Below are 24377 nucleotides of genomic sequence, written 5' to 3'. Positions count from 1 at the left end.
TAAAATATCCTTAAAACTGACCAGTATCAAAATCAAGGCACATTTTTGCTTGCTTTAAGCCCTTCATTGTAATAACCATCATCTCATGCTTTGAGCAAAGCTGCTCTTTTTCCCCAAAGGATCCTGAGTTTACGTGCATTTTATCTCATCTGCAGCACTGCAGCCGCCTCAGCAGCACAGCCCTGCTACCCCAATCTCCAGTGAAGTGCTATCAAATATGCCAAAAGGAGAACATAACCAGCCTGGATGGTACCTCTGCTTTACAAAGGCTGCTTGTGATGCCTGTGCTTTGACTCAAAACTCCCCTCACATTGGCTTTTTAATCATGAGATCCCTTTTTTCAGCACAGCATCGAGAGTAACAACCGCAGCACAATGAGCCAGCTTCATAGATATGGGAATGTTTAGATTTCCCTGCCAGTGACTAAAGGCCTTTAGCTTTCACTAGCCAGTCCCAGCTCGCATTGTTGTTGCCTGTTGATTTGTCTTCTCTCATTATTCCTTGACATGCAGCTCTCCACCCACGCCCACACTAACAACCCTCACACAAAGCGCATTGAGGTATTAACCAGGTTACAAGTTCAATGGAAAATTACACTAAGATTGTGCTGTGTGGCAATATAAAGGGATGGCATTCACTCTCCCAAAGAGCCTGTTAAAAACGCAGCTGGGTTGTTTTTTTCCCCCTTTCAAGCATCCTAACAAAACCAATTTTTAGGAGTGGGGGGTGTACATCTGGGTGTACGTGTGTCCCTGCGTCCTTTAGGTACAACGGGGACAGACAGACACAGGCCTGGCATGGTGCAAATCCCCTCTGGAAATTCTGCTGGGTTCTGGAGTTCATTTAGAGCATCCCCAGAAACCCCAGCTAAATAAACAGTTAGATACATGAACCTATCTTTTTGCTAGCCCAAGTTACAGGCTGAAAGTCTGTAAAAGTGTTCCTTCAGAACCTCTCCTTACTGAAAATAAAATCAAAATTAAACTTAAGGTTGTCTTCTTTTTGTTAGCCCAAATTACAGGCTGGTGGAAGGGCTGAAACTCTATAAAGTGTTCCTTAAGAGCCCCTCCTTACTGAAAACTGAAAATAAAATCAAAATAAAGCTTAATGAGGTTAACCTAGCACAATAACAAAATTTGCAACACCACACTATAAGGTTAAAAAGAAAATAGTATAATAAAGGAAATACAAAGGCTTTGGCATGGTTTTTACAATCAACAATGGTTAATCTTGATATGTAGTTGTGAACAACTTCAAAACACTTAAGTTTAAAACTCTTGCAAGCACTTTTAATTGATTAGGAATGAATTCTAGATGCACAAAGATGATTGGACTGTGAACAGTAGTACAACTATATCTAAGAACAATTAACTCTTGCCGACCAAAAATGAAACGTATGATGCATGAAAATGTGTATAAAACATCTATAGAATATTCTTGTCAAATATAAATGAAATTAACTTTATTATAGAAATCATTCTGGGAGATTTCTAGGGAAGACAAATACTTACATTTCGACATAAAACAAATCGGATTATATCGAAGACACAATCTACCTTTTATCTATCAAACTCTTTTCTTCATGGCAGCTCTCTCTTAACCCCTGTTTGCACATAGCTTCAGCCGTTAACAACCTTTGGAAATACCAACAGATATTTTTCTTACATAAATCTAGTGCGTGTTGTTCCAGGTTCAGTTATATGCAATGGAATGATACAAACTTGGAACGTCAATCCATAATCTATGAACAGATTGGTAGAAGTATTCGATATATCTTGATAAAACTCTTAAATTCGTGGCAAAGCTTGTTGATCATGGCTTCTTTTTTTTTTTTTCCTTTTCTTTTTTTTTTTTTTAAACAACTTCATGACCAACACAGATCAAACATCCATCCAGTCTACATTGTTCTTTTTTTGTTTTTTCATTATAACATACAAATGCCCATTTACAAATAATACACCAAAATGAATAAAAGTTTGGATACCAAAATGAAGATTTGTTCCAACTGATATAATGCCTTCAGTGTACAAAGGTCCATGTGAAAGTCTTTTCCATGTGTTACAGCATAGGGCACAGTTGCAGTACAGAAGTACTCTGAGAGCCATTCTTCCTTTATAAAATACTGCTGAACATCCAACTGTTGTCCATATAGTCATTTACGGAATTAACACATGTTTTACTGTAATCTTGGCCAGTATTGAGACATATCAGGTTCACTGCCAGGAACTTGAACTGGAACTGACACTCCAGGGGAAATGAGACCTGAAAATTGAGAGGGAAAATGGATGTTTTAGTTTTTTCTATACATAGCACGATTTTTGCTTTACGGTTTCACAGATTTGAGCTTGTATTCCAGTAAACATCAAATTATTCCAGCAAACATCAAGTCTCACCATCTACCAGCCTGTGGAACCAGGGGTTGGGGGTATATATATTTTAGAAATTATGCCCATCTCACTGATTGTTGTTATAAATAAACTTTCACGCTTTGAGATAAATGCCAGAGCCTCTGCTCATTTGTATCAGTTGAGAATTCAGCCCAAAATACACAGAACAGTTCTATTCTTTTAAAAAGTGCCTGGATAGCTCCTATTTCTGCTAACACTTGCCCCTTTTTACCCTGATTTGCCTTTTTTATGCATGGGCTAATATTTCTACAGGTTCCCTGCCTCTTTGATAACTTCAAACCTTTAGCAATAAATAACATCTGACACAGACACGGTAAAAATGTGCCCAGTACTGCAAACAGTTTCACATACACTTAACCTCAACACTGTGGATACCTCTGCTGCAATTTAATGCTGAAACAAATGCTGATTTAGAATTTAATTATACAGGAAAGATTTTGAGGGATGGGGGGGCTCAGTGGAGAGCTTGCCTCTGTCCTGCTATTTCCACACCACCTCTGTTAATCAGCTTTCTTTCCATCTAGCCCTCCAAGAAGCAGCTTAAAAATCAGATTTTTTTTTTTTTTTTTTTTTTTTGCTCTAGTTTGCAAGGTTATATATATTCATCTTCTGGCTGGAGTGGCAGCAACAAATCCCAGCAGAGAGAGCTCCCCAAGCGATGGGGAGAGACGTCTCACAGACAATGCAGTGAATTCTAATGGCTGGAGCAGACAAGGCAGGCTGGCAGGGAGGCTGGGGGAGCAGGGAGGTCACTCACCTGTGGAAGTGGTGCCAGAGGTGCCCATGGGCTGGCTGTTCATGTGTGTCTGCATGTGAGGAGGGGTGTATGTATCATAGCTCCGTCCATTCACCGATGGACTGGTGGGCAGCATGCAGGAGTAGGAGGAGGTCTGGCTGGGCACCGGGGGCTGTGGGGGCAAAGCACAACGTGGTGAGTGGCCCTGCAGCTGAGGGCAGCATCACACCCTTGGGCATGGACGTGCCAGCCCTCAGACAGCAAAAAATCAGCTTCACGTTTCAAATTCAGGCACCCCGGTGTAAAGACCTATTTAGGAGACAAACAAAGCAGGCCCTTCAGGGAGGCTTTTGGGCTAAAAACCGATATGGACAGTTACTGGAGCTTTTTCAGACGTGCCTGGCGAGCACATCCCTACATCCAGATGCTGATGGAGGTGTTACATCCCTAAACCTGAGTGCTGCCCTGCTTTATACCCATCTTCCTTTTGGAAAATGTCTCCTACCACTTGCAGCTAGAGACAGGGCCAGCATCTTACCTCCTACTTGGTGCTGCAACTAAAACAAAACTAATATTTTAGTTACCTCACACTTGGTGCTGTCAATAAAATGTAACTAACATTTTAGTTACCTCACACTTAGTGCTGTAAATAAAATGTCATTAACATTTTAGTTACCTCACACTTGGTGCTGTAAATAAAATGTCATTAACATTTTAGTCACCTCACACTTGGTGCTGTAACTAAAGCCACTCCACTGAGGCTCAGAGGCTGGTCCTGCATCTGCCAGCGTGGGGCACATACACACAGACCATGCATGGGGCTGGGGGGACCAAGGCTCAGCAGGGGAATCCCCCAACCCCACACACACATGTGCATCGATCCCCATCACTGATCCCCGTCCGCCACCCCAAACCTGTGCCAGCAGCATCCCAGAACAGACATCTCCATTTACCTCAACTCCAAGCCCTAAACCCCAATGTGCCAGGGGGGACAGCAGCTGGGGCAGGGGCTGAGGGATGGCACAGTGCTGGGGAGGGACCAAGCAGAGCCTTCTCCTGCTCCAGGCTGCCGGGTGAGTGCTGACCAGCACAGCCAGGGAATGGGAAGCAGGATGAGTAATTCCCACCCCGAGCACAGCAGACCCAACACATCTGCACACATTTCCTGCCTGCACACCCCTGCCACAAACCAGCAGCCCTCACTGAGAGCCCCATTTGCTCTGGGAGAGCACACAATGCTCCGTGCACCCACAGAGAGATCCCTCCGACCCGCCTGGCTGCCCTGCCACGCTGACCACGCAGGCAGCGCTTTCCAGCCAGCCTCACACGTGCTGTGTCCCTGCCCAGGTGCCCAGTGGTGGACCAGGGGCCTCCTGCTTTCCCAAGGGTCCCCTCCTGGATCAGCCTTTTGATCTTTTGTCATCTGCTGCCAGCCCTGCTGCCGGGGACGGCGCCGCCGGCCTCGCACGTCACGGAGCAGCGACCCGGCCAGCGCCGCTTCTTTCCACAGACTTGCGAGACTCTAACTTTATTTGGTTAATTTTGGTCCAGCAATTAGTAACATGGTAATTGCCGCAGCGAAGGAGTCAGGCTCTCTAATCTGCTCGCCTGTCTCTAGCAGTGGTCAATGCTGTGCGCCTCAGACAAAGCTGTAAAACTCCCGTAATTGGCCAGCACCTTCCTAGGCCAACCCCACCATTAAAAAAGGAGGAATTTTGCATCTGAAAGGTCTATAGAAACAGACCCCAAAGGAATAGATTTCTTCCTAACCCAGCTGGTGATCAGCTAATGCTTTCAGGCATGAGGATTGACAGCTCTTGCAATTCTGGCTTAGCTGGCATAACCACTGATGCTAATCACATCCTTCCCTCTCTCAGGTGTTCCTAATGTGCCTCTGCCACGTTACCTACATCCAGAAGGTCGGATCCCTCCAGCAGCTTATTCAAGCAGCAATTTCCACAATATGGCATCAGCAAGTTCCAGAGGTTAACCACATTTTTTCCCCCCAAACAGCATTTTTTTTTTAATCCCAGATTTGTTGCCTTGCAAATCTGAGGACTTTTCTCTTTGGAAACCTGAGAAAAGTGCTTGTTGAGCACCACATCTTTCAGTGCCCTTTTGCTTTCTCATTCCCCCAAACAGAGCATCTGAAAAGATGCCAAGGGAGTTGTTGGGTGCAGCTTTCCCTGCAGCATGGTTTGGGTCTGGTCTGTAATCCCTCGTGGCACGGAGGAAGGGTCCCCACCCACACTCCCACACAGCCCAGGGGCTGCTGAGTGCCCAGGGAGTGCTGTGCCCTGGCGTGGCACTGGACTCACTTGCATAGGCAGGTTGTTGGCCATGGTGAAGCTGGGCATGGGCGGCAGCGCGCTGTACGTGTTCGTGAGCGCCGTGTCCGTCCTGCCCAACATGGAACCTGATGTGAAAGAGGAAACTATAATAGAATAGACAGATAGATGGACACATTAGTTTAACCACAATTACAACTGGCAGCACAGCCTCAGAGTCTCATTTGGCCCAGAGGATGGATGGATGGATGGAGATGAGTGTGTTGGGGGCATTACCGGGGGTGGTTGGTTGTGGGATCGGCTGGTAAACGCTTGTGCTGAAACTACTACTGATGGGAATGTGGCTGGGAGTGTTGCTGGCTTGTCTTCGCTGGTTCCTCAGCTTCTCTTCCCTTCTCCACTTGGCCCTTCTGTTGGAAAACCACACCTGGAAACACAGCATTTGAGAGATGTGAGTGACCTTACAAGGAACAGAGGCACAGGGCCTCCCCCAGGCAGCCCAAGAGCAAAGCAGCAGGGGAAAGCAAAGCCAGCTGCTGCTATTTTCCTGAAAGAGGGGTATGGGCAAACATCTGATCATTAATGTGGCTTGCCCCATGCTTTGAGAAGCCAAGAGTAACAAAATCAGAGTAGTAATAGTAACAATAATAATAGTCACAATTGCAGAGCAAATCAGTACCTGTATCCTTGCTTCAGGCAGGTCTATTTTAGCAGCTAGTCTCTCTCTTGCAAACACATCGGGATAGTGGGTCCTCTCAAATTCTGCAGAAGGAAATATTCTTGCATTAGCTGCAGAGTTGATGTGGCTGACTGTAAAACCAGAGATGTTCCTGCACTGCCTGTGCTCTGAATGCTCCTAAGAAGCATCACTGTAAGGGCAAAGCTGAGCTTTCTGCCTGTGCGTTAGCGAGGAGGACGCCTTGCCTGCTGGGGAGCATTGCCATGGGGATGGGCAGGCTTAGGTGCAGTGCTGCATCTCTCAAGAAGCAGCCAGGGCTTCTGCCTCCACCGAGGGGGTCCCCAAGGCAGCTGTGACCCTGTCACCAAGAAGCGAAATGGCACGTCGCCGGATAGCAGCGCAAAACCAGGACAAAGCTCCGCGGCGGGTCAGGGGCGAGGTGCGCCCAGGCCGGCCAGGGAAAAGGGCACCTGCTCCCAGCCCCGGGCTCTGGGGATGGGCAGTGAGGTGGGGGCAGGCGTGGAGGGCTCTGCCAGCCCCCTGCCTGCCCTCGCCTCCCCAGCAAGGCAGCACAGAGGATGAGAGGAGAGTTATCCCACCGAGAGAATCCCGGGGTGCAGCATTGGTGGGATGCCCGCCCTGAACACCTCGCCTTTGAAAACCATTGTAACAGCTTTGCAGGGCACACCACGGCCAGCAATGAATAATTGTGAATAAAAGAGCACAGAGGGAGCCCCAGAGTTTAAATATATACATATATATATATATAAGGCACAGGAATGGCTGTGGTAACATTCGGCTGGTAATGTAGTCAGGGCACATTTTGTTTTCTCTCCTGCTTCAGCCATAGAAAAATGTCACTCACCTTTCTCAAGGGCTTCGATTTGCTCTTGGGTAAAGGATGTCCTATTTCTCTGCAGCTTCCTTTTCAGCTGGAGTCTCATTTGGGCCTCGTCTGAGTCTTCTCCATTAGAGCTGATGGAGTTAGTGTTTTCCCCTCCTCCCTCCTGTTGCGGACAGCCATCTGTGGAACCGAGAGAGTCGGAAAGTGAAATGCAGGTACTCGTGTTTGAAGATCCCTATCAGGGAAATAATGCAACTGGAAACGAGTTCAGCCATGTTTGCTGACACCCTCCCTTGAAAATGTCTCGGGTATCAAAGCAACGCGGCGCTAATGGCACAGGTAACACGGAAACATTTCTGTTTCCAGCCTTACGTAAACATCCGAGATGAGGAATTACCATCACCTGGTCTTAATTTCATTTTGTTTTCCCTCTGGAATAAAACCTGCAGAAAAATACCTTCCCCTGAAAGTGATTCTTTCCATGAATCCATGCTGGAGTGCCATGGCGGTCTCCTCCGTCTGCAGCATTTATTTACCTATTGCTATATTTAAAATAGTGATGTTCAGTATTTCAGATTATCTATAATCAGTAATTCCTATCTAATCAATTAGATGTTGATAGGTTTGCAGAAAATGCTATTAAGAAACCAAACCAAGCTTGTAATCTTTTTTAAAAAATATTTATCCAGTTTTTATTTGAATTCTGCACAGTCAATTTCATTTTAAAGGTTGTGAATTTAGAAGTGCCTGCATTGTTCTGCAGTTTTATTCAACTATTGTATGAGTGTGCATTGCCTTGACACCTATTACTGAGCACAGCTGTAATTATATCATCACCAAGAACAGGCTATAATTGCTGAAAATGGAATTTTATATTTAGATAAAAGGACTGTCCATTCTTTGTAATGTGTTGCACCAGAGAAAAGTAAGATTTCTTTTAAAATTTTAACATGTAATTTTAAAAGAAATAGTAGCGAGTTCACTAACTAGCTAAATACGCCATTCTGCAGCTGAGCGCTTGGCATATCATTTAAGTGGTACATTTTTAATTAGGGCATTTCCACCACTTTTAATGCAATTTCTGCCATTAAACAGGGGAAAGTTTCATTGTGCTGGGCTCCCGGGCAGGGGCGGTGCGGCCCGGGGCCGGCTGCTCTTGGGGGGCTCGGCGGGCACCCCCGAACGCCGGGGCCGGAGGGACGGAGCCTGCCGGCGAGGCAGAGAAGTCCTTGTCCTAAATGAGCTCTCCCTCTCCTTTCAAAGCATATTTTTCGAAGCGTTTTTGATGTCGCATAAAGAGGGAGCCGGGGTGAGGGACGCATGGGCTACTTATGCTAATTCCCTTGAAAAGTTACGCCAAAAATAAATAGCGACACTCCCGCGACATCCTTTAAATATTGTGGGAAATCAACTTTAAAGTAATATCATTTATAATCGGCGAACAATGGCCCCGGTCTTCAAAGCTCGGGGGGAATTGTGACAGGATCTGGTGGGACCCTTTCAACCACTTTGAAATGTTTTAAAACCCGAACTTTCTCCTCCATTTAAACACGGGGATTCAGCGGCCGTGGTCACCATATGGGCGGCCGCAGCCCCATTGAGGCGGCCGGCGGCGGGTGAATAGCGGGGGGGCGGGGGGAGCCGCTTTTCAGGGCACACAAAGCCCCGGGCCCGGGGACGGCCGCCGCGGCGGGGCAGCGCCCTGCCAAGCGCGGGTGGCAGCGCCGGGGGCCGCGCCCGCCCGCGGAGGGGCCGCGCTCACCTCCGCCACCGCCCTCATCCATCACTGTCCGCTCGGGCCGCGCCCGCAGCGCCCGGGGCCGGGGGGGCGCCCGGGGGGATGGACGCGGCCCCCCGAGCCGGGAGGGGGACGGGGGGAGCCCACCGGGCAGCCCCCGAAACGGGCGGCCCCGATGCAAAGTTTTGAGGCTGTGCTTATTCGCCACCCCGTCTCGGCGCGCTCCCCGGCTCCCCAAAGCCTTTCGGGCAACCTAAAGTTACACCCAAACTCACTTGTGGTCATTTCCAACCCCGTCCCCCCAAAAAATCTTTCGGCCAACCTAAGGTTTCGCCTAAACTCGCTTATGGTCATTTCTAACCCATTCAGCCAATCTAACGTTTCACCTAAACCAGCTTATGGTCATTTCCAATCCTGTTCCCCCAAAATCTTTCAGCCAACCTAAGGTTTCACCTAAACTCGCTTATGGTCATTTCTGACCCTTTCAGCCAATCTAACGTTTCACCTAAACCAGTTTATGGTCATTTCCAATCCTCCCGACCCCCCAAAAATCTTTTGGCCAACGTCTCACCTAAACTCACTTATGATCATTTCCAACCCCATCCCCCCAAAATCATTCGGCCGACGTAAAGTTTCACCTAAACTCGCTTATGATCATTTCCAACACCGTCCCCCCAAAAATCTTTCAGCCAACCTAAGGTTTCACCTAAACTCGCTTATGGTCATTTCCAGCCTGGTGCCCCCCAAAAATCTTTTGGTCAGCCTAAAGTCTCACCTAAACTCGCTTATGGTCATTTCCAACCCCGTCCCGGACAATTAAGATATCTTCTTTTTAGACACACACCCCTTCTTTTCTTTCTTTTTTTTTTTTTTCTTTGAGTTTTGGTTGTTTGGTTGTTTTTTTTTTTTTTAAAAAGCCCCTAAAAGAAGCTATCTCAATAGGGCTGTTCCACCTTCCAGACCTAATCCGTAAGAAAGCAAGTGAATGTCCGTCCCTATTATCCTATAGCCAGACCATCTGACGCTGGGTATAGGATTTGTTTCCTGAAAAAAAAAAAAAAAAAAAAAAGAAAAAAGAAAAAAAAAAGACGCTGGGAAATAAAATCATCCCTTAGTTTCTTAGTGTCTTAATCAGTGAGGCGGAAAACAAGCAAAAAAAGATAGCAAACCAATTGCAGCACTTCTCAGCTATAGAGCCGGGATCAAAACATTGTAGCATCTGTTGAAAGAGAAAGTGTCTAAATCCTATAGAAGGCTTTAGTCTTATAAGAGAGGGAGGGGAGAAAAAAAGATAAGAAACAGTGTCTCGGTGATCCCTAAAACCACTAAATCACTGGAGAATTTCTCCCGGATAGAGATGTCTCTTTTTGTTCTGTCAGCCCTCATGTATCCATTATTTTATTCACTGCTGCATGGCGTTTATCAGATTGAGACCATATTTGTACCCCTCTGAGACCTAACCTCGCCTTATGCTTTTTGAGTAATGGACTCTTAAAATCCAGCAACATACCCCTGGCTAGGGAAAAACATTAGAGGGAGCATGAATATTCCAGAGGAAATCCATTTTATTAATTTTAATTTCGCCGTGCGGATGTTTTAAGTGCCTGCCTGCCTCCCCCTCGCACACCCGCGGCCCGAGCCCTGCCCTGCCTCACGCGCGGGTTTCGGACAGGGCTCCCGCGGTCTCCCGCGGAAGCGGCGCTGCTCCCCGCGCCACGGAAGGGTCCCCAAAGAGCCCCCGGCCCCCGCAGGTCCCACCCCGGGCACAGCGGGCTCTGCCGCCCAGGTGTGCCCGCTCCGCACCCGCGCAGCGCTCTGCGGCGGGGAGCCCGACATTTCTCCTTTTGAGCGCCTTTCCTAAGGGCAGATAAATAAATACAAACGCCCAAGAGCTCGCTGGCCGGAGGGAGCCGCGGAGGGAGGGCGCGCTGCCCCGCTCCGCGCTCCGCAGCGCGGCTGCGGCATCGGGCACGGCCGGGCCCCGCAGGTAAGGGCGAGGCCAGGGCGGCCCCGGCTCCTGGGGTGGACATCGGGCCCGCAACAAAATGCCAAAAGAAAACCCCGCAACCGAACAACAAAAAAACACCGAAGCGGGGGTGGGGGGAAGCGAGGGCTCCGCTCTATCTTTCTAGTGTCCTTCATAGACTGTTTTCTTCTCTTAAAACTGACATGTCTAATTGGCAAGCGGTGCCATATCGTGTCCAGAGGTCTCCTGTGGAACATTTCTACAGCTGTCTCCTTCAACTAGACGCTTATTCATGTCGCCTTAATGAGAAACAAAACGATCTCTAATGAGCAATTACATAGCGACAGAATTGTTCCCATAACAAATTCTTGCGTGTGACAGAAACATCCTTTGTACCAGATATTCCGCACACTGTTACCGATTTTTTTTTCCTTGAGGGGTGAAAACAAAAAGCAGGTTGTTGTATATAGACACCTCTTCTAAAGGAATGACCAGAGCCAGGGAGAGCCGAGCCTCAACAGAGCCCGCATTCAAAAAGAAGCCATTAACCATCTTAAGTATGTAACGTAACATCCCATTATCCTTCATATTATCCCCTTGTCATTCCTACAACAAATACCTATTAATCTTCAGGATAAACAGTTTCCTATATTTACAAAGTTGTTTCGGGTCCATTGAGGAGGAATTACAATCAGCCCTACGAAGATAGCTCCCGATGGCCCCGGCTTTGGGGAGAGACCGGGGCTCGGGCAGGGAGCGGCAGCCCCAATTAGCGGGCGATGGGCGAGGCTCAGGCTCAGCCCCGCATCCCGCCAGGCTGCCGGCACCGCGGATGCTGCTGGGCTGCCCCTGCCCACCGAGGGACGCCCACCGCTCCGCACCCACCGGGGCAGGGGCAAGGCGGACCCATCTCCGCCGAACCGAGCCGAACCGAGCCGCCCCGGGCTGGGGAGCGGCCGCCGCGCTGTGCCTTACCTTGAGCGGGCTGCCCGGGTACCGAGGTGCCGGGATACCAGCCGGGCCGGGTGCCCCAGGTCCCCGTCTGCCCGTTCAGCATCCTTAGCTTGTCGTACATCCCGTCGGCACCCATCTGTTGCTTTTCGCTAGCCAGGTTGCGTAGGACTCTGTTTATCGACGACACCTGGAAGGCAAAGGACAGGAAAGGCAATGGTAGTGCGGTAGCGCGCTCCCCGCCAGGCACCCGCGCAACCCCCGCGTCCCCCCGCGCAGCGGGCGGCTCGACCTGGGCGCAAGTCAAGGCTTCCCTGAGCCGTCCCCGCCGCCCCGGCTCGCTCACTGCTGGTGGTGGTGGTGCAAACAAACAAACAAACCACGGGGGAGGGGGGGAAGAAGGGAAAAAAAAAAAAAAAAAAAAAAGGGAAAAAAAAAAAAAGCGCCCCAAACCCAACCCTGCAAAACCAGAGTGATGGCTCCGACTGATGCTTGCAGTCCTGAGGCGCCAGGCACAGGGGTGACCCGCATATTGGGTTTTTTTTATTATTATTTTTTTTTCCCCTCCTTAAAGGCATTTGTCAGATTCTGTATGAAAAAATGCGTCTGACCCTGCCACATGCAAATGATGTGAACCTGCTATCCTCTCTTCTGATACCAAAACAAAGGAAGCAGAGGCTCGCTATGGCTACCCAGCATTGTACACGGCACACAGGAAGGTTTTTTTCATGAACTTACACTGGGTATATTATCGTTGGTACAGACCCCCTCTGATAGTAATCTGTCTCGAATCTCCCACGCAAAGATGGAGGGGCACTCTCGTTTATACTGCGCTATTTTGCTTACAACTTCTGGAGTCGCTACTCTCGGTTTACTACCTCCGATTGCCCTGGGTCTGATGGAGCCAGTTTCGTAATACCTGCCCAAAATTTTACTCACACATCCATTCGACACCTGGATAGGGAAGCGGACAGAAAATCACATTATTAATAATTTCAAGACAAAAATAAAATTGTTTAAGTATGCATTAAACAATGACAAGCTTACGTTTTGATTGTCCAGCACTTGGACTTTTGCATCTGCATGGGTCTATAACACAAAAATATACCTTAAATGGTATGAGAACTTACTTAGAGAGTCTTTTTTTTTTTCTTAAAAAAAATTACATTCGTGGCCCTACCCTCTACAAAAGTGATACTTTAAAAACATTTGGAAGGAAAAAAAAAATCATCTGGTCAAAACGTAATTCTCTTAGTATCAAGGTTAAAATACGCCTTAAATGCAAACAATAGATAAACCAGACTAGTCTCCATCCTTCTCATTGCTCTTAGCCAAAGGACTTGAGGGGGAAGGGGTGAGTGAAGGGTTTTCAAGATCTACATTTACAAAATACCCCTGAACAGCGCCAGATTGCGGGAATGTCCATAAGGACAAATTCCGGGCTAAAACGGCGTGGCTTTGAATGGGGTTCTTTTATCTCTCTCTCTTTTTTTTTTTAATTTTTTTTTTTTTTTTAGGTATTGTTTTGCTTTTTGGAAGAAAAAAAAAAAAGGTAAAAATTAAAAAAATAAAAAACCAAAACGAGTAAGCCACGCCAAATGCATACAGATATCACAAAATCATAAGTAAATACGGGGGGGGGGGGGGGTACGGAGGGAAGGAGAGGAAACTGAAATTATGCCGAGCCGTATAATTCAGTTTATTACAGCCAACTAACTGTAAACGACAGTGCAGGTTATCACCGGATGGAAATAAGGGGGAACGAAAAGCGAAAAAACTGCGATACTTGAAAAGGCATATATATATCTCTCTATATATACGCATCGGAAGGTCTATTTGCAGCAAGAACCGAGCGGATGGATCGCTTTATTAGGCTGGAAGGCGGGTGGTGGTGGTGGCGGTGGGTGGGTGTGGGGGGGTCGCAGCAGCGCCCGGCGGTGACACAGCGGCGCTGGAGCGGAGCGGACGGAGCGGTGGGAGCGCGGGGGGCGCCGCCGCCTTCACCTGCAGGATCCGGGAGATGTCGCAGGGCCGGGCGCCGCTGTGAGCGAGTTCCACGATCTTCTGCCGCGTGGAGTCGGGCAGCGGCCTCCCGTTGACGAACACCCCGCCGAGCTGGTTCACGCCGCTGTGACCTGCGGGAAGCACAGCGCCCACCATAGCACCCTGCGCTGCCCGTGCCCGTGCCCGAGCCGCGCAGCCCCCGCCGGGGCGGCACCGAGCGCGTCCCTGCCCGCCGCTCCCCGCCGGGTCCCGCCGCCATCCTCGCCCTCCGCGCCTCCCAAACCGCGGCCGCGGCGCGCTGCCCGTCTGCGAAACCCGCCGCAGCCACAAACCCCCGAAACCCAACCCGAAAGCCCAGAAATATTCCTGATCTGATCGCCTTGGGTTGCTCCTCTGCATTGCCGTTTTTCCTTTTTTCCTTTTTCCTTTTTTTTTTTTTTTTTTTTAATCCTCCACCCCGCCGGAAAAAAAAAAATAAAATAAAAGCCCAAAGCCCAAGCCCAAGCGAGCCTGCCTGCATCCGCACAGCCGCAGCTCGCTTCGCCAAAAGCAAAGCGAGAGGCTGCCTCGCCAGTGCCCAACCTGAAGCTCCAGGCTTTGAGGGTCTCCCTGGAGAAGCTCTGCTCTACGCGCTCTCCGCTCTCCTCTCTTTGGAGCCTCCTGATAAATTGACTCCAAGAGCCCAGGCTTCTTAGCAATAAATAAGCTCCAAATATAGAAGAGGGGGAAAATATGATGAGCCTCTCTGACATTTGTCTTTAAAATAAAACTAGCTGCACGTCAAGTTTGAGCTTAATTTCTGGAAATAGGCGGAAGTCGCCCCGGATCATGCATGGAAGGCTAATTGAAAAGATCAGTTGGAGCACTTGTGGCAGGCGTGTCACTTTATGACAGTACTCTGCTTTTGAAAATTGCATCGTCACGACAAATAGTAGCATGATAAAACGACCCTTTCTGTCCGCATTTGGATATCACTCAGACTAGATTGAACTCTACTCGCTCTCCCTCCGAGGGAGGCTGCGGTTCGCGGTAGCCGGGGGCTCTGCGCGGACACACCGAGGGGGCGCGCTCCCCGCGCAATGGATTCGAAGTGACATCGGGGCTGGGGAATTTGCCGCCCCGGCCCAGCAGCGCGGCCGGAGCTGCGACCTGCGCTTCCCAGCATCCCGCATCCATCCCTCCATCCCTCCCTCCATCCCTCCCGGGGCGGGATGATGCGCGCCCGGGGGCGCAGTCCCGCGGCTGCTCCCCCCCTGTGCTCTCAGCCCCTGATCCCCGCGAATTCGTGCGGGGGAGACCCTCGCCGACATCAAAAAAAAAAAAAAAAAAAAAAAAAAGGCAGCGGGGAAAGCAAAATCAAAGTTTCACTTAAAAGGTTAAGCCTTAATCATTATATAATTTCCCTGGAGAGCGGTGTAGATCTCGCCCAGTGGCAATGATTATGCGCCTTGTATTCTATTGCTAGTCATCTAATAGGAAAACATATGGTGTCAATTTGGATGCTCTGCACCATATACACCCAGGAGTTATTAACACAAAGCCTGAAGAGCCCGCCGCGACCTTTAAACAAAATAAAGGCTTCACCCGAATGATATCTTTTCTGCGTTTTGCAGTGGCGATCCCAAACGGCCGAGTGAAGGCATCCCCCATTACCATAAACCCTCGGCACGCCACGGCCAAGGGCAGCGGCCACCGTCCTTGCGAGGCGCAGGTAAAACCCTCCCGGGCTGCCCGGGCTCCGTTTTGGCTCGGGATAAATGAAATTGCATCGCACGCACACGCACGCAGCAGCCCCGGCAGATAAATAAGGGCAAAACCGCCACAAAGTAACATCGAAGCAGACCAAATTAAAAAAAAAAAAAATCAAGGGAAAAGAGAAAAAAAGCGCGCTTTACTCGAGGGATGTCTGAGAAATCAGACAGATCAGAAATCAGACAGAGGTTTTAGACCTCTGCTTTTCCGGATGCACGACTTATTAATGGGTTTCAGGGTGGGATGATGAAGGGGTCCCGGAGCCACGCGTCCCCTGTCAGGGTCCAGAGGAGCTCCGCGCTCCGCGCAAGGGCCGCGCAGCCCGACCTGCGCTCCTCGCCGCCGCTACGCGCGCAGAACCAGAGGGCCCGCGGGGCGCGGAGCCCACCCCGAGGAGGATCCGCGTCCCGAGGAGACGAGGCCTAGCCCGGAGCGGCTGGGACCTGCCCGGCAGCCCCTCCGAGCCCCGCGCAAAGAGCAGCCGCTTCTCCCGGCCACCACACCCGGCTCGGTGCCCGCGCTGTCCCCTCTGAGAGGCACACAGGCCTACCCACGAGGTCCTGAACAACAACAGCAACCACAACAACAACAACACAAAAAGCCCCCGCCCCCCAAAAAACCCCAAAAAATTAACAAGCCACAGAGACATCGGGAAGCGCGCAAACCCAAAGGTGGCGAGGAGCCGCACCTAACGCGGAGCGGCTTTTTCCTGCCCAGCTCTCAGGGCAGCCAAGGCAGGGATGCGGGCAGGTGCTTGGCCTGGCGCGGCGGCCCCAGAGCCGTGACAGCGCTGCCGGGCCCGGCCCGGCCGCCCCCGGGGTACCCGAGCCCCGACGGGGCGGGCGCGCAGGGCCCCGCTGCCCGCGGAGCCGCCTCCCAACCCGGCCCGGCCGGAGCCCTCCGCCCGCTGCGCTGCCCGCAGTCACTTACTGTTCTGCATGGTGGGCTGAGAGAGCAGAATCCCACGGGGGTCGCCTATAGCAGTCTAGCAGTGACAAAATAGGCGTTAATCAGGGCAGGCAATGCACACGGGTTAAGCTGCAGAGAGGCTAACATCGCACCGGATAACTTTGTTATCCTTAGGCATCTTCCCCCTCCCTCCCCCGCTTCGTTTAGGGATTTGGGGGCTTTAATACCTCAAGGCAAAATAAGAAAAAAAAAAAAAAAAGAAAAAAAAAGTTCATATGTATCCCTAACTCGCAGGGGGAAAAATATTTAAGAAAAGCAGCCCGCCAAGTGGTTTCTCGTTTTAATTGCATGCAGGTGGCGTACTGCCTCGTCGTTAGAGCTCTTCGCTGAGGTGGTGTATTAAGTGGAGCGACAACAATCACAAAGAGAGTCCGAAGTCATGTTTTAAAACTTGCCTGAAAGCGGGGTGGACTGTCCTCTCATACAATTTAGGGACTCGCACATCTGCGTGTCACTAGTTAAAGTCTTCCCTCTAGGACAAAGCAGAAGAAGTACATTAAGAAGCGTGCAGCGGCGCCGGGAAGGTGCGCGGGCGCTGCGCGGGCGCTGCGCGGGGGGGACACGGCGGGGGGAACCTTCCGCCGCTGCCCTGCGTGCTGCGAGCGGGGCTCCATTTTTACCTCCGGGTATTTCCTCGACTTTGGTTGTTTTGTTTTGGTTTTTTGGATTTTTTTTTGTTTGTTTGTTTTGGTTTGGTTTTGGTTTTTTTTTTTTTTCCTCTCCCCCTTTCCGCGCGGCGCTCGCAACTTTTTCTCCCCCAAACTCCCCGTCTTGTGATTAACTTCTTTTTTGGTCTTTAGATCTTCCCCTTTTTCACTGTACTGTGACACACGCTGTCTACCTCGCCTCACTGCCTTAAAAAGTAAGAACAGGAGGGGGTGAGAACTGTTAAACAAAGCCTACAGAAAGCGAACAATGGCCTCCATTCTGCTCCTCTACCCAAACCCCGAGTGCAGAAACCCAGGCTCCTTAACCGGCCGCGCAGCTTCCCAACTCAACGGACCAACAACCCTCCAAGTTACAAAGAGCAGAGAAACAAGCCCCTTCTCCCTTCATTAGTGCCTGCCTTGACCCAGCGCCTGGACAGTCCCCAGCGCCTTCCCCCCCGCTCGCTCCCTCCCTCCCTCCCTCCCTCCTTCCACTGCTCCCTCTCTCCTCCTCTCGCCACCTTCCTTCTTCCTTCCTTCCTTCCCTCTCCCACCCCCTCCCGCTGCCAGCCCCCGGCTCACTTATTTATTTATTTATGCGTCCCCGCGTATTTATTTGAAATCGTCGCGGGTGAAAATGGAAAAGTAATTTCTCGTTATAAATATCTGGCGGTAATTGTGTTACTGGTGCGAGTTGTTAGGGGTTGTAAAAAGATACAACAGCTCAGTGGGGTGCTCAATTGGGGAGGGACAATTACAATAAAGAGCCCATTCAAGGGGGTTGCTAAAAAAAAAGGAGGTAAAATAATGAAATAGTCGCAGCCTTCATTTTCTCTCCCTTTTTTTTCGCCTAAAAATACTCATTCTCTTTCTTTTGCGCCTATAATGAATATTAATTTTACTCTTCCTGCATATGATGGAGAAATCAAAGAGGCACGTTTCCCCATTCAGGACCAGCCACGGTATAATTTATTAAGCAGCTTTTAGTAATCTCAAATCCATAAAAATAAACATCAAACAAGCACTTTCTCGCAGCGTGAAGACTTTAGCTGGTAAATATTTACTGCTCTTTGGAGAGCTACCTGATTAGCAGCAGAGCAAGCTTCGCTGCTCACTCCAGAGGAGACGCGGGGATATCTCCTTCAGCCGAGCTGAGCGCGGAGCTATCCCTTTAACACACCGAACACGTCTGCACGGGCACACATCGAGCGGCGAACCCACCGCCCCACACACCATTTCCCCCCGCATTTCACGCAAAAATCCCAAACGCGGGGCCTACGGGGCCAGAGGAGCCATCCCAAAAGGCAGCGGCAAAACTTGCAGCTCCCAGCCCTGCCCGCACGCACCTCGCCAATGACACCGAGAGGGTTTGAGAGAAAAGAACCGGGGGGAGACAAAAATAAAAAGCCGCGGAACAAAACAAACCCAAACACAGCCGAGAGCGGTTTAGAATAGAGGGAGAGGGTAACCGAGGTCTGCAGCAAGGTAAGAGGGGCGAGGAGCTGCGTGTGTTTGCTCGCCACCGCCTCCAGCAGCGGCCTCGGGCAGGCCCCGCACGGCCAGCGAGGCACCGGCTCCTCCCGCGGCAGCCCCGGAGCCCCGGTGCGATTTGCCGTGTCCTAATAGGCCGGGCCTAATCCGCAGCTCGGGGTTTAATCTGGAAATCTTGGCATAATCTCATGGCAGAGAGCATTTCTTCCCCCCTCTCCCGGTGAAACCGTGTCTAGGCGTTAAGGGCAAAGTTTCGCCTTCCCGGGGCAAACGCGAAAAAGGTAAAAACGAATCGGTTTGCGGTGAGTTGCTGGTGAAGGTCAGCAGCTATAAACATTTATTGTCAAGGGCTACTTTTATTATTTTATGCCCCTAAGATGGGGAAGATGCACTCACTTTTCTTCTCTAGTACATTGTTTTCGTTTTCCAAAACAACCTCTGCCAGGTACATTGAATCATTCGAGAAAGTTTGTTTTTAAACTTTCCAGAATTTATTCCTGCTCTGCGTGCCCATGTAAACCCTCCGTGCAAAGCGTTGCAAGGTTAAATTCAAACTCAGATTTTTTTTTTTTTTTTTGCAATTGCACTTGCGAGGGAAAATGGAATCAAGTTTATTGCTGCGCTTCGCTGGAGCAATTTTTTTTTTTTCTTGCATGGCGAAGAGTTTATAAATTCTTGAAAGTTGTAAAAAAAAGCTTTGCTGTAGAGAGGGATTGGATCAAAGAGGGTTTTGTAGAAATAAAAGGTGTTAAGGGGTTTTATAATTTAAAAAATAACAATAAATTAAAGCATTTGGATTGAAAAAGGGAGCAAAAATAATTCCCTAGAGCGGGAGCAGGGCGAGCCCGGTGCGGGGCAGGACGGGGCGCCCGGCGGGGCTCGGTGCGGGCTCTCCGCGCCGGAGCTGGGAAAGTTGCCGGCACTGGGGACAAGTTGGGAAGATCGCCGGGTGGCTGATTAAAGCTGACAGCCCTTCAGCTCCGCTCAGCTCCCCGCCTGTACCGCGCCTGGGAGCTGACTTGGCCTAGGATATGGGTTCCTTTTTTTAATTTTTTTTTTTCTTCCCTCCCCACGCAACTCTCCCGGCCGCTCTCCCTGTGTTTTTCTCCACCGTCAGGAGCGAGCCTTCCCTAACGCAGAGCACAAAGCAGAAGTCGGGGCCGCCCCGGGGGCAGCGAGGCGCCGCTTCCCTCCCTCCTCTCCCTCTCTCTCCTTCTCTCCCTCCCTCCCACGCTGCGTGGCGTGGGGCCGGAGCCCAGCCCGGCTCCCGAGCAGCCGGGCACGGGCAGCAGCGGCACCGCAGACACCGGCGCTGCTGGTTTCCCCTGAGCAGCAAGCGCTGCGTGGGAATGAATTGCTGCTGCTGGTGTTGGCATTGGTTTCCCGAGTCAGATGCTTTAGCTTTTCCAGAGGACACGGGCTTATGTGAAAGGCAGAAAGTTTGTGAGCTCCTGGGCTGGAAAGTTCCCTGGGAAGCTCTCCGGAATGCAAATGGGAATATGAGAGACACAGAGAGAGAGAGAGAGGAGGGGTGAGAGAGAGAGCCCTGCCTAAGTATTAAAATGCGAGGAGGGAGAAGTTGGGAGAATAAACGAACAGACTCACCTTTATGAGGCATCCTGTCTTGTTGTCAAAGCTCCTGTCAATAGTTTAAGAGCGCACTGATTTGAAATGATGGTGCTTTAAAAAGAGTTGCCAGCAAAATAGTTTTTCTCCACTGAAGCTGCTGGTTGTGTGATCTTGAATTCCTGGGAAGGAGACAGAGATTGACAATAAAATGGGCTGTCAGTGACTGGAGAGCGAGAGATAAAAGAGTGTGTGAGTGAAGTGGGGAGAGAGAGGCAGAGCACACCTATGCTGATTGGTGATGGTTCAAGTGTATTAATGTGCGTGTGCCTTGGTCTCTGCCTCGCCTCCACTGCTCTTCACTGGCCCATTAGTGAAGCCTGACCTCTGTCATCATCTTCCAGCAAAACACTTCCTCCCTGCGCCGGGACCCGAGCGGGAAATGCGGCGGAGCCGGGGCCGGCGGTTCAAACCCACTAATCACTCGGCACCGTGCAAACGCCGCCCGCCCGCTCCCACCCGATATCGCCGTATGCAAAGCGCCGCCAGCGCCTCCCCGCCGCCCATTGGCCGCCGCCGCCCGCCCCGGCCCAATTGGCCCAGGCGTTTGAATATGAATGCGCAGGGCCCGGCGCCGCCGCCGCCGCCCGCAGCCCGCGCCGCTCCCCGGGCCCGCCCGGCCCCGCTCCGCTCCGCTCCGCTCCACCGTTCCCGCTCCGCTCCACCGTTCCCGCTCCGCTCCGCTCCCAGCCGCGTCCTCAGGTCGGGCTGGGGGATGGGGCCGCGGTGCTGATGGCGGAGGAGAGGCGGTGGGGACGGGGGGGGGATGAGATCAATTTGCATTTAAACAGTCCGGCGATGGGAGATAAGGGGTGTTTGTACCTTTAGCAGTGAAATTGTAAAGGCATAAATGTTTTGGGCGCGGGCGGAGGTGCGCGGGGCTGGCCGAGGCCGCGGCGCTCCTTGCGCGGCTCCCGGCGCTGGGAGAGGGAGGCTCAGCCCGGCCGGGAAAGAGCAGAGCAAATACACCATTTACTTTGTGTATTGAGGGCTCTTGTGAAAGGCCCTGAAGAGTCCTTTACCAAACACTCACCAACTTCTCCCACGTGCCATTTGTTGACTAAAGGGCTGCCGGGCTGATTTTTTTTTTTTTTTTTTTTTTTTTTTTTTTTTTTTTTTTTAGAAAGATCCCACGGCGGAGTTGGAGAAAGGCAGAGCCGGGCGCTGGGCAGTGCTGCCGCTTTGTGCCCGTCCGAAGAGGCTTCCCCCCTCCTTCCCTCTCCTTTTGCAAGGAACCCCCTTCACTGGCTGCCAGAAACTCGAGGGGGAAAGTAAGTAAATGACTTTGCTGCTCTGACCACACACCATAAGTACATTTGTTGAATGCCGGACTATTAAGACACACCTCAGTAAACTCTAAAGCAACCCCTCAGCGCATGCATTTAAGGTTACACTGGGAGCACCAGTCCGAGCTCAGGGTGTCCCAATCGGTTATGGCGAGTGGGCCGCGGGGAGGGGGAAGGGGGGTCTGCATCGGGAAAAACAATAAAAAAAGAAAGAAAGAAAAAAAAAAGGCTCGGGGAAAAGAAAGGGAAGAAGGAGAAGAGACAGGAAAAAGAAATTCCAAGAGCCACCGCGGAAAGTGGAGAGTATGAACGCGCAAAGCATAAAATGAAGTCGTAGCCGCATACACTTGACTTCTCTTGACATGTGAAAAGTGCTAAAAGTCAAAGCTCATCAATAAAGTATCTTGAAATTGAATAAGAGCCCTGACAACCATTGCATTCTTAAATAAAGTACAATGAGGAGACAAACGACTCTGCCAAGGAGTTTGCATGTGAGTGAAAGGGCGCCTCAATGGGAGCGGGATAATGGGCTGCTCGGCCGTCATGCACTGTCATCCCCTGTCCCGCCGAGAAGCTGCCACCGCTCCCTAATAGCACAAAATGGGCTCTTAAGAGACTGCTGCCCGTCCCTGCTCCGCTCCCTTCCCTTCCCTACCCTGCCCCCGAGGCCGGGGTGCCCACCGCTCACCGCCCGGGCTGCGCTGGGCACCGACCCCCGGCCCTTTCTCCATCCCGGGCTGCGCTGGGCACCGGCCCCCGGCCCTTTCTGCATCCCGGGAGGCCCGGGCTGCGCTGGGCACCGACCCCCGGCTTTTCCCCCATCCCGGGAGCGACCCAAGCCAAGCCTTTCCTCGGAGGATGCGGGGAGGGGAGAGCGGCCGCCCTCCGGCCCGGGATACAGCCGGCCGCACCTGCAGCTCTGCCGCCCTGCTCAGGCCTAGGGCAGCGTGCGGGGTTTATTTCCTTTCGAGTCTGGCCCCGAGCCGCGCCTTTTGATGGCAATGGAGCCGAATATCGCGGTGGACGCACGGCAGCGTTTGGGTGTGACGGGATTCCCCCCCTGAAGGTAAGGGCGGCCCGAGGGGGGCTCTGCCGACACCAAGCATCTCCCTCAGCCGGCAGCCCCCAGCTCCTCTCCTCTTCGCCAAAACTTTCCAAAGTAACATCCGCCACCAAGTTAACCTGCCCGCGGCCGGACATCCTAACAGGGGCGCCGAGCAAAAAAATCAGAGAGGCAAAAGAGAAGAGGAGCGAAGTGCAGAGTGAAGTACGAACCTGTGCCCCGTGTGCCTGCCCTCCAGGGTGGGTGGCTGGGTCCCGGCGAGCCGTCCCCGTCCCCTCCTAGTTGCCGCTGGCCGAGGCCGGGCGTCCCGCCGCACGCATCCTGCGGGCGAGAGAAAGAGGCTGCGGTTTGTCAGCTCGCACCAATCTCGGAGGATCCAAAGGGATGTTAAAAGCTGGGATCTAGTCCTTTTTCTGAAGTGAAGTCAGTCGTGTCCGTGGCTTTTGGTTTTTTTTTTTTTTTATCCTCCTCTTTCTGTTGTTGTTGTTGCAGGGTATTTTTTTTTCCCTGTTGCACTCCCTCTCTAGCAAATAAGAGATTCTTTTTTTTACTCTTGTCCACAGGGCGTTAAAGAGGGAAAAGAGAAAAACCACTTTGTCCGAAATTGCCGGCAAATATCATTTTTACAAGCTCTCAATTAGCCATCCCTTGGATTAGCACCTTCTTACGCCTCCTCGCCAGAATAAAGCAGCCGTAATCTTGTTGCTATTTCCCCCTCGGGCGCCGCGAGCTTTGTGTTCCCTCCTCCCCAAAAAAACTTTTAACGCCCCTACCCATCCGAAAAAAAAAAAAAAAAAAAAAAAGAAAAAGAAAAAGAAAAAAAAAAAAAAAAAAAGAAGAAAAAGAAAAAATCCCTCCCTGTGCGGGGAGGGGAGGGCAGGGGTGAGGCGGTGACGTCACGGCGGTGTAGGGTGGGGGAGCCCCGAGCCAAAGTTGGAGCAGCAAAGAGCAGCGGGCCGGGCCGGCCCGGGCCGGGCTAAACCGAGGCGGGCCAGGCCGAGCCGAGCCGAGCCGGGCCGGGCCGGGCCGACAGCGGGGCCGCCCCGTCGCGTCCCGCCGTGCCGGGGCTGTCCCGGCGCGGAGCCCCACGGGCCTGGCCGGCTCCGCGCCGCCATTTTACCTCCGCCCGCCGTGAGGGGCCGTGAGGGGCCGTGAGGGAACGGCCCCGCTCCCGCCCCTGCCCCGCTCCGGGCCCGGTCCTGCTGGGACTGCCGGGCCTGCCGGGCCTGGATACCTCCCGAGGAAACGCTGTGCTTTTGCTTTTTCCTTTTTCCACCTAGCAGTTTGCCACTCGCCGCTCTCCCTCCCTGCCCGGCCGCCCTGCTTTTCCTAAATTTCTTTTCTTCCTTTTCTCCCACCCCTCCCCCTTTCTTTTTTTTTTTTTTTTTTTTTTTTTTTTGAAGTGAATTTTCCACTTCTAAACTGACTCCGCTGGCCTTTGTAACTGGGGGAGAGGAGCTGCAGTGCTGTGAGGTGCTCGGCGTTCCCCTCGCCCCAAAGCCCTGCCCTCCTGCAGGCGCAGACCGCCCCCCTTTTTCCTTTTCTCTTTTTCCCCTTTTCCTCTTTTCCCTTTTCCTCTTTTCCCTTGCTCTTTTCCGGGTCGAGTGCTGCGCCGTGGGACCCCTCGGCCGTGGGACCCCGCGGCCCCGGCCCTGGCTCACGGCACGGACTTAGGCACTCTTTGAAGATTTCTACTTTAAAATCCGCACGGGATTAATGTAACTAGCATTTTTTTTCTGCATCTGATTTGGTTCGGTTTTTTTTTTTCCGTCCACTTCTTTTTTTTTTTTTTTTCCTTAACTAATCTAAACAAAAAGAAAAAAATGGGCGTAATATAAAAATGGTTTAAAAACCAAAGGTAAGTAACTATTATACGTGGCAAGACGCGCCTTTTTGGTTTTTTTTTCCTAATTAAAATAATTTTCACTT

The 24377-nt window shown here is 51.2% G+C and overlaps 1 protein-coding gene across 10 annotated transcripts; it reads right to left on the bottom strand.

The window, feature by feature from the left end:
- Positions 1 to 1865: 1865 nt before the first annotated feature.
- On the bottom strand, positions 1866 to 22876 carry PAX6 (paired box 6). 10 transcript variants are annotated; one of them, XM_058026363.1, is made up of 14 exons: positions 22661 to 22876; positions 20079 to 20221; positions 16731 to 16807; positions 16297 to 16351; positions 13615 to 13745; positions 12658 to 12699; positions 12349 to 12564; positions 11635 to 11800; positions 6977 to 7135; positions 6112 to 6194; positions 5709 to 5859; positions 5463 to 5578; positions 3166 to 3316; positions 1866 to 2262 (listed from the first exon to the last, which is right to left on the bottom strand). In XM_058026363.1, exons 4-14 carry the CDS (start codon positions 16304 to 16306, stop codon positions 2177 to 2179), a joined length of 1311 nt encoding a protein of 436 aa, XP_057882346.1. In that variant the 5' UTR covers positions 16307 to 16351; positions 16731 to 16807; positions 20079 to 20221; positions 22661 to 22876; the 3' UTR covers positions 1866 to 2176. The 10 variants fall into 10 exon arrangements, with proteins under 10 accessions (XP_057882346.1, XP_057882345.1, XP_057882347.1 ...); XM_058026362.1 differs by lacking the exon at positions 22661 to 22876 and adding an exon at positions 20425 to 20512; XM_058026364.1 differs by lacking the exon at positions 22661 to 22876 and adding an exon at positions 20326 to 20474 and having other exon boundaries at positions 5463 to 5560.
- Positions 22877 to 24377: the final 1501 nt, after the last annotated feature.

This window comes from Melospiza georgiana, chromosome 6 (genome assembly GCF_028018845.1).
Source record: "Melospiza georgiana isolate bMelGeo1 chromosome 6, bMelGeo1.pri, whole genome shotgun sequence".
Taxonomy (NCBI): Eukaryota; Metazoa; Chordata; class Aves; order Passeriformes; family Passerellidae; genus Melospiza; species Melospiza georgiana.
The sequence above is the reverse complement of the archived record's forward strand: the minus strand, read 5'-3'. Positions and strand labels throughout refer to the sequence as shown.